This window comes from Ciona intestinalis, unplaced genomic scaffold, assembly GCF_000224145.3.
Source record: "Ciona intestinalis unplaced genomic scaffold, KH HT000124.2, whole genome shotgun sequence".
Taxonomy (NCBI): domain Eukaryota; kingdom Metazoa; phylum Chordata; class Ascidiacea; order Phlebobranchia; family Cionidae; genus Ciona; species Ciona intestinalis.
Genome location: NW_004190446.2, coordinates 187,795 through 197,301, shown reverse-complemented (window position 1 = coordinate 197,301; position 9,507 = coordinate 187,795). Strand labels below are relative to the sequence as shown.

General features: G+C 37.2%; 3 protein-coding genes across 4 annotated transcripts in view; 2 read left to right on the top strand and 1 right to left on the bottom strand.

The window, feature by feature from the left end:
* The window catches only part of LOC100185299 (transforming growth factor-beta receptor-associated protein 1-like), a 6,782-nt gene extending 6,746 nt beyond the window's left edge, over positions 1–36 (top strand). Inside the window, exon 2 of the mRNA XM_018815993.2 lies at positions 7–36. Coding sequence (XP_018671538.1) covers positions 7–36 — 30 coding nt within the window. The remainder of the gene's footprint in view (positions 1–6) is intronic.
* Positions 37–87: 51 nt separating this feature from the next.
* On the top strand, positions 88–7,090 carry LOC100176710 (delta(3,5)-Delta(2,4)-dienoyl-CoA isomerase, mitochondrial-like). Of its 2 annotated transcripts, XM_002127591.5 has the most exons (8): positions 3,253–3,453; positions 3,786–3,894; positions 4,242–4,369; positions 4,943–5,064; positions 5,335–5,448; positions 5,899–6,041; positions 6,358–6,508; positions 6,863–7,090. In XM_002127591.5, exons 1-8 carry the CDS (start codon positions 3,396–3,398, stop codon positions 6,965–6,967), a joined length of 930 nt encoding a protein of 309 aa, XP_002127627.3. In that variant the 5' UTR covers positions 3,253–3,395; the 3' UTR covers positions 6,968–7,090. The 2 variants fall into 2 exon arrangements, with proteins under 2 accessions (XP_009861674.1, XP_002127627.3); XM_009863372.3 differs by lacking the exons at positions 3,253–3,453; positions 3,786–3,894; positions 4,242–4,369 and adding an exon at positions 88–211.
* LOC100175111 (vitrin) lies at positions 6,614–9,067 on the bottom strand. The gene is made up of 6 exons (XM_002127523.5): positions 8,935–9,067; positions 8,378–8,550; positions 8,110–8,239; positions 7,792–8,010; positions 7,404–7,521; positions 6,614–7,345 (listed from the first exon to the last, which is right to left on the bottom strand). Exons 1-6 carry the CDS (start codon positions 8,999–9,001, stop codon positions 7,228–7,230), a joined length of 825 nt encoding a protein of 274 aa, XP_002127559.1. The 5' UTR covers positions 9,002–9,067; the 3' UTR covers positions 6,614–7,227.
* Between the last annotated feature and the right edge of the window lie 440 nt (positions 9,068–9,507).

The following is a 9,507-nucleotide window of genomic DNA, read 5'->3' as shown; positions in this document are numbered from 1 at the left end:
AACCAGAAACCAGAACACCTGTGTTGTAACGACTGATGTTGCCCCGCCATGCGAAGATAAATAAGTTACAGTCATTTATTTAGGCCTGAGAAAATGAACACAATGACTGCAGGAATGTGGAAAGAAATGGTTGAATGTTTTAACAAAGCTTCCATGGATGAAAATGTGAGATCCATAGTTTTATCCGGAAGAGGGAAGTTATATACAGCAGGTAATCCTATATTACGTTGTAATGTAATGCTTAAGTTTAGTCATATCTTGTCATGGATTCCATTATACATATATTCCGTTCCTACAACCGTATTCTGTCCCTAGCAGCCATATATTTTGTCCCTAGCAACCATATTTTGTCCCTAGCAACCGTATTTTGTCTCTAGCGACCATATATTTGTCCCTAGCAACCATATATTTGTCCCTAGCAACCATATATTTTGTCCCTAGCAACCGTATTTTGTCCCTAGCAATCATATTTTGTCCCTAGCAACCGTATTTTGTCCTTAGCAACCATATTTTGTCCCTAGCAACCGTATTTTGTCCCTAGCAACCATATATTTTGTCCCTAGCAACCGTATTCATTATTCCTTCCTAGCAACCATATATTTTGTCCCTAGCAACCGTATTTTGTCCCTAGCAACCATAAATTTTGTCCCTAGCAACCATATATTTTGTCTCTAGCGACCATATATTTGTCCCTAGCAACCATATATTTGTCCCTAGCAACCATATATTTTGTCCCTAGCAACCGTATTTTGTCCCTAGCAATCATATTTTGTCCCTAGCAACCGTATTTTGTCCTTAGCAACCATATTTTGTCCCTAGCAACCGTATATTTTGTCCCTAGCAACCGTATTTTGTCCCTAGCAACCGTATTTTCTCCCTAGCAACCATATATTTTGTCCCTAGCAACCGTATTTTGTCCCTAGCAACCATATTTTGTCCCTAGCAACCATATATTTTGTCCCTAGCAACCGTATTTTGTCCGTAGCAATCGTATTTTCTCCCTAGCAACCATATATTTTGTCCCTAGCAACCATATATTTTGTCCCTAGCAACACGTATTTTGTCCCTAGCAATCATATTTTGTCCCTAGCAACCGTATTTTGTCCCTAGCAACCATATTTTGTCCCTAGCAACCGTATATTTTGTCCCTAGCAACCGTATTTTGTCCCTAGCAACCGTATTTTCTCCCTAGCAACCATATATTTTGTCCCTAGCAACCGTATTTTGTCCCTAGCAACCATAAATTTTGTCCCTAGCAACCATATATTTTGTCCCTAGCAACCGTATTTTGTCCGTAGCAACCGTATTTTCTCCCTAGCAACCATATTTTTTCCCTAGCAACCAATGTATTTGTCCCTAGCAACCATAAATTTTGTCCCTAGCAACCGTATTTTGTCCCTAGCAACCGTATTTTTTCCCTAGCAACCGTATTTTGTCCGTAGCAATCGTATTTTCTCCCTAGCAACCATATATTTTATCCCTAGCAATCTTATTTTGTCCCTAGCAACTGTATTTTGTCCCTAGCTACCATATATTTTGTCCCTAGCAACCGTATATCATATATTCCGTTCCTAGCAACCGTATTCTGTCCCTAGCAACCATATATTTTGTCCCTAGCAACCGTATTTTGTCCCTAGCAACCATATATTTTGTCCCTAGCAACCGTATTTTCTCCCTAGCAACCATATTTTTCCTCCCTAGCAACCGTATTTTGTCCCTAGCAACCGTATTTTGTCCCTAGCAACCGTATTTTATCCCTAGCAATCGTATTTTGTCCGTAGCAATCGTATTTTCTCCCTAGCAACCATATATTTTGTCCCTAGCAATCTTATTTTGTCCCTAGCAACCGTATTTTGTCCCTAGCAACCATATATTTTGTCCCTAGCAATCGTATTTTCTCCCTAGCAACCATATATTTTGTCCCTAGCAATCTTAATTTGTCCCTAGCAACCGTATTTTGTCCCTAGCAACCGTATTTTGTCCCTTGCAACCGTATTTTGTCCGTAGCAATCGTATTTTATGGTTGCTAGGGACAAAAATACGGTTGCTAGGGACAGAATATGGTTGCTAGGGACAAAAAAAAAATACGGTTGCTAGGGACAGAATATGGTTGCTAGGGACAAAATATATGGTCGCTAGGGACAATATACGGTTGCTAGGGACAAAATATATGTTTGCTAGGGACAAAATACTGTTGCTAGGGACAAAATATGTGGTCACTAGAGACAAAATACGGTTGCTAGGGACAATAATACGGTAGGGAAGAAATATGGTTGCTAGGGACAAAATACGGTTGCTAGGGTCAAAATAAATGGTCGCTAGGGACAAAATATGGTTGCTAGAGCAAAAAATACGGTTGCTAGGGACAAAATACGGTTGCTAGGGACACAATATATGGTCTGTAGGGACAAAATATGGTTGCTAGGGACAAAATATGGTTGCTAGGAACAAAATATGGTTGCTAGGGACAAAATACGGTTGCTAGAGACAAAATACGGTTGCTAGGGACAAAATACGGCTGCTAGGGACAGAATATGGTTGCTAGGGAGAAAATACGGTTGCTAAGGTCAAAATATATGTAGTTGGTCCGTTCACGCTAGCGCCCATCGCAACGTAAAGACTCCATAACGCTAGGTCGACGACTCAGTTTATTAGACGAACAAACGAGCGGCATCAGGCTAGTGACAAGCGTGAGGACAGCAAGAGTGTAAGAGAGCTCCTCCTGCCATTGGTACACAGAAAATAGGAGGGCTTTTATAGCATGAAACATGTGTGCGAAAGCAGTAACAAGAAAGAACTTTTACACTGAAAAGTGGTGTCTGTTCGCCGAACGGTCGGACTGGGCAGATAGTTTCCTACTTGTTGGAAAAACGCAAGATGTGTCGCTCAATCATAAACATAGTTATGCCAGATGAAATAGTTACGCAACATGACTGTTTAATATTCGGTCTTTATGCATTAAGTTAATTTGAAAACTATAAAATATATCTGTGCTCGAAACACACTCAATCGTTACAACAGTAACAACAAAATTCATGAATATATATATAATTTGATTTCCGTCAAAAGTTTACAGACTAAACGTGTCAGGAATTGGGATATAGGGAAATGATCATGGCATAGAACAACAACAAGACCATCTTTAGCCTAATATGGAAACATACAAAAATTATATTCTGTCTTGATTTTAATTAGCGTGATCGTGTCCATTTTCTGGAAATATTTTATAAGATTTGTCCTTATTTAGGTTAAGTCCCCAACTGTACCTAGGTTCATTTATTATAAATTTCATTTATGCGAATGTAAATAAAAGTGACCTAAATACACTAACGATATCTTCACGGGCAAAACAAACACGATATTTTGGCGAATAACAATCTGAACCTGGCGCAACTATGAACGGAGTTGGTCGACGTGTTTTAGTTTCATCAATTCAAGCTGCAAAATGCGGAGGTAAAAATTGCATCTCGATTCAAAATGTTGCTTTAATTGAAAATTGACCAGTTTTAACCAGTGGGCATAATTTAATTTTTGTATGGTTTTTAAAAGTTAACCAAAAGAATACTTTGATAATGTTTACCCTACAGTAAATGTTGCGTTTGATTTTGTGATCACACACCGGAACATTGGTTACTTGCTGTTATAAGTAATGGCAGTACGTCACTTACCTTATCTGAAAAGTAGTATCCAAAAAATAAACACATTTTCTGTAAACGTCATTAAACAGAATACCTAATCCCGTAATTAGATTTTACCAGTTCCATTTACAACATGATGCTCAATAGGAGTCATCAGTTCAACAAAAGCAATGTCATCGTTTGTCGATTCATATAAGTTTGAAACACTGGCAGTTTCTTCCCCAAAGACCAACGTTCTTCATATTGAATTTAACAGGTGAATAATATAGTTAATAAAATATATATAATTTATATGAAATTATTGAACCACCATTTGTGGGTAAATTAGCGCAATGTTTTGTGGGAACACAAATGCGAAATACTAAAAAATATTATAATTGTGGTAACCAATCAAGTATTGCAACCAGAAATGTGCCAGTTATGTATTTAAACCCTTTTTATATACATAACTGGCTAAATTATTAGGCATACAGTACAAAAAAATTAAAAAATCTATCACCCAAAAAGTAACACATGTAGTACCTCGTAACCAGAACACCTGTGTTATAACGACTGATGTTGCCCCGCCATGCGAGGATAAATAAGTTACATTCATTTATTTAGGCCTGAGAAAATGAACACAATGACTGCAGGAATGTGGAAAGAAATGGTTGAATGTTTTAACAAAGCTTCCATGGATGAAAATGTGAGATCCATAGTTTTATCAGGAAGAGGGAAGTTATATACAGCAGGTAATCCTATATTACGTTGTAATGTAATGCTTAAGTTTAGTCATGTCTTGTCATGGATTCCATTCAAACATATATTCTGGTAAACTTATGTCTACTTATATAACTATAAGATGCGGGGTTCAAATCTCATAGCTGCTCCCATTGTGTGCATGTGTAGGGACGCACATTACAGAATAATTATGTATTCTAGGATATCCTAGAATGCTTTATTTCGAATCTATGATTCCGAATCTAGAATTTTGGATATTTTTGAATTTATAAGAAAAAACGTATGAAGCCAAAAACACAAGAATATTTTTTTTTTAAATTATTAAATTTAAAAAAATTGTTAGTGTCCAAGAGATGACGTGTGATGACGTCATTAAACAGAATACCTAATCCCGTAATTAGATTTGAATACAAAAGGATTCGAATTTCACGGATTCGAAATTCTGTAATGTGCACCACTAGGCATGTGTGTCCTTACAAGTGTGCCCTAATTTAGTAGTCACTTAGGATTTATCCAAACCGTTTAAAATTATAACAATATAAGTTGTGTTTATACAAAAAAAAACTTGATGATGTTTTCTACAGGACTTGATTTGGTTGAAGCAGCATCCAGTCTCGCACCTTCCGGCAACGATGTAGCAAGAGAAGCGTTTCGGATGTATAAGTTTATCGGGTTGGCTCAGGAAAGTTGCTCAGCCATTGAAAAGGTAAAGATGGCGTGATTTGGTGTCAACCACATACCGCCAGTATTTAGTGGTGAAAGCATATTTCCCCAAGCAAACAGTTACGTGTTTGAGGCTCGCCACTGCTACCACTGTGGGTGTATGTGTCGTTGGGTAAAAACTCGGTACATAGCTTATTATCAGAAGTTGTGAACACTATTTCCTCATAAATTACTATATCCTGCTCTGTGTCTATGCTATATCATTAATAGATTAATCTTTTTTAGTTAAATACTCAACCTAATCACATCACAGTGCATGAAACCTGTTATAACAGCCGTACACAATGGTTGCCTTGGTGGAGGTATGGATGTAATATCAGCATGTGACATCAGACTATGTGATAAAGATGCTTACTTCTCCGTAAAGGTAAATATTAATGAGAAACTATGTAGAAACCAGCATTGGATATTAAGAGGATATCGGGGTTTGACGCTGCTACCATTGTGGTCATGTGTCCTTGGGAAAACACTGACCAGTGGTCACTGGTCAGCCAAACAGAAAAAACACCCCCTAAAAAGTTACCTAACTCAGACATGAGGTATAAAGTAGAACACTGTGTTATAACTTGTTATATCCACCTCCCAAGGATTATAAGTTAAGTTCATGCATGGGGAGTAACTTGTAAGGAGACAATAGGTCATACACACACCGTGTATGAAACAGTACACCCGTGTCATAACAACTGTCATTATCCCGTCATGCAAGGTTAAGTTTTCATCACAGAACAACACATGTTATAACTTACATTCAAAAGTTATATCCATTCATTCATCTTTGTGTTTATGTCTATCATCATCTCCATCTTTTGATCCTTAGGAAGTGGATGTTGGTCTCGCAGCCGATATGGGATCCCTGCAGCGACTTCCAAAGATCCTCGGAAACGATTCCTTGATCCGCGATCTTTGTTTTACAGGAAGAAAAATGAAATCGGATGAAGCTAAAAGTTGTGGACTGGTCAGGTTGGTCCTTTGTTGCTACATCATGTTCTGTGTATGGGTGAGGTCATATTTGCCAAACCTGGGGCGGCAGGATTGGCCGCATTACTTTCTATTCTATATGGGTGGGGACTTCATCATGAATTCCAGGCAGTATAGGCACCAAACCTGGGGCGGCAGGGTAGGCGGGCTTACCCTGTTTTTTTTTATGCACTGCATTTATCAGTAAAGAATAAAAAAACAACAAGTTGTACTTGTAAGTTGTTATAAAGGATTTTTTTTACCATGTTATAAAGTTGTCCCACCATGTAAAGAATAAAGATGCATCATGTTGTTACAGCACAGTGTATGAGGACAAGGAGAAAATGATGGAAGGAGCTTTTGAACTTGCTGAGTTGATCGCCACCAAGAGCCCCGTGGCGATACAGAGCATTAAAGTTAGTTTGAATTACGGGCGGAACCATTCAGTGAACTCGGGGTTGGAACATATCGTAAGTTTTGTGGTTTTACTTTTTTTGTTTACAAGGTGTTTATTTGTTTTTCATATTTCCATGAAATGGTAATTTGCTCAACTAAGTTAAAGTAATAGCCTCAATTATATGATGTCTATGAAACAAAAAGACATTATGCTTTATTTGTACTAAGGATTCTATGCAGTTTTTGTGTTGCGACACTGTGCAGTATGGATAACATAAGGATAAGCTAAATCGCTTTTATGTACCGCAGAAGCATAGAGAAATAAATTTACAAATGCTGTGTTTTAGCACATTTAAAAATGGTCGCTGTGGTTATAATTTCACAAACTCTACAGAAAAAGTTATAATCCCATTCACTATGTATTACAGAGATCATGGAACGCCGCAATGTTACAAACAGAAGATATCATGAAATCTGCACAAGCGTTAATGATGAAGAAAACTCCAGCGGATGTAAAATACTCAAAGCTATAATAATATGAATAAAGCAATAATATGAATAAAGCAATATACTCTGTGCAATTAAAGTATTATTAAATATTTTATGTACAAAGTTAAAATTCATGGAACAATAATAAAGTAATAATGTGCATAGAAGTAGCGTACATGTACTAGTAATTTAGCGAAATTGAACGATCATTTATAGAAAAATATAAAATTGTGGAAGACCTAATTTCATTACGATTGAACACAATCAGCTAAAAAAATACAAAAATACACAGCACACTGTTTTTTTATAAAAAGTTACTTTTTAAGTTAGTTTGGGCAGATTCCGGACCTATAGCCTTGAGATTCTGACGTTTTCTTAATCTTATTCCTATGGAGTTTTTCAATTTTATAAGCACTCGTCTCCTGTAGGTAAAACATATATTAAGATTTGAATAGCCTTTACGAGCTATGTTACTTTTACCTTTTGTAAATCTGAACCACGGTACAATAAACAATGAGTATGAAGCTCAAAAGGATGCCAAGGAAGATGGCAACAATCTGTTTAATACTGACAGTTGATTTCTTCGTATTCTTAGTTTCTAAACAAGGATAGATTTATAAATCGATTCAAATTATTATTCCTAAAAAAATATAATCTTTATATTCATAACTAAGGTTTTTGTATAACATACGCCAAAACTGTTGGCATCATCAGTGCTTGTAAAAGACAGAGTAGACTTGGTGAAACATCTGCTATAGTATAATAGCAAATGTTCTATTTATATGAGTGAGATCCTACGGCAATCACTATAAAATGATGCACACCATGGACCCAGTATTATAATATATATGAATGCTATTTATTTTACTTGGTTGGTGGGGACTAGTGGGCACTGTGGTTGTTGTAGTTGTTGTTGAAATTGTTGTTGATGGCGTTGTTGTTGTGGGTGTTGTAGTTGTTGTTGTTGAAATTGTTGTTAACACTGTTGTAGTTTTTGTAAGTGTTGTAGTTGTTGCCTGTGTTGTTGTAGTTGTTGACTTCAGTTCAGGTTCATTATTTACTGTTGTAGACACTGTTTGTCCTTTACCTAAAAAAACATAGCAATAAAATTGTAGGCCCATGCCCCATAAAATAGTCTGCCAACTTTCATTTTTCAACCACATAACAAACTGATCATACCATTTACCTGTCACAGTAAAATCTGCATGGGCTTTTTCAAGGTCACGCGAAGTGACTCCATTTTTGACTGATCCAGCATAGTTTCCACCACCATACCGATTTATCTTGACAGTCATCAATCCTCCAACTTTATTGTTCTGGTAAATATGAATGTATTTAACTAACTTACACTGGCAAAGTGGAAAAACAAGAGTCGCTTTGTTACATACATTCCGCGCTTGCTACGAGTCACTATGTATGTAACTTTGTGGGTAATTGTTTGATTCTATACTTACAATTGCACCAGCATGGATTCCAGCGCAACATATGCTCGAATAGGCGGCATAAACATCGGTCCCATATACTCTGCATTTATCAAGTGGGCATTGTGCAGGGCATATAACTGTTGTGTTGTGAAGTTTGGACATGCTTGGGTAGGAATGCAAGGTTCTTGTACACTTAAGCAGACCTGTTCAAATAACTGGTAATAATTCTGTGTTGCAAAATTAATATCATACATCTGTTCAACAATTCTGTTGGCAAGAGATACAAAGTGTTTGTGTACAGCAGGAACCTGTATGACACAAATTAGCGCCAGCATCGTGGCTTAATTTGGCACGATGGCCAGTCAATATCACAAAACTATGCCTCATCATTCTACAATCCACATGTTTGTATTTATAGGTTACCGAGTTCGCTTGTCAGTTTTAGGTTTAATTAAAAATACTTTAGCACTTCAGTTTGTTCAATATAATTTTAAAATAACAGCCTTGCATAATCCATTAATTAAGTTTGCATCTTACAGATCAAAATAGAGGTTAAGCATTTTATAATTCATGTAAAACAAACTTACGCATTCTTTTAGCCGAAATTCCTGTCGCACATATCAGCAGAAAGCAGACTACAGCAAGTTTAGCCATTTTATTAAGTAATCTACTAACGTATGTTACGGTATGTAACCTTCGCAACTAAGCGGTCCTACTAAAACACGCCCGGCGGGGCCCGGTGGGGCCCGGTGGAAAAAAATATACTAAAACACGCCCGGTGCGGGGCCCGGTGGGGCCCGGTGGGACCCGGTGAGGACCCGGTGTTACGAGTCATACTAAAACACGCCCGGTGGGGGGCCCGGAGAGTATTTCTTGAAAAGGGAGCTTTCCCTATTCAAGATCCACCAAAATGTGATGCGTGTATTCAGATTTTTAGCCTAATGAGACCCCCGAGTTGAGTTTTTCGAAAATTAACTTTGATTATGGATGTACGAAGTTTGTTTCGTTGTACACTTACATAATGAACTGTATTTTTAGCAAAAGTTTATTCGTTGAATTTTGTTAATAGGGGGTGGGGTAAGATAGGACACCTTTTTATTCTATTTCTCGTCCCATTTGGTAGTAAGCAAAGAACATTCAAAGAATTATAAAACTATGTC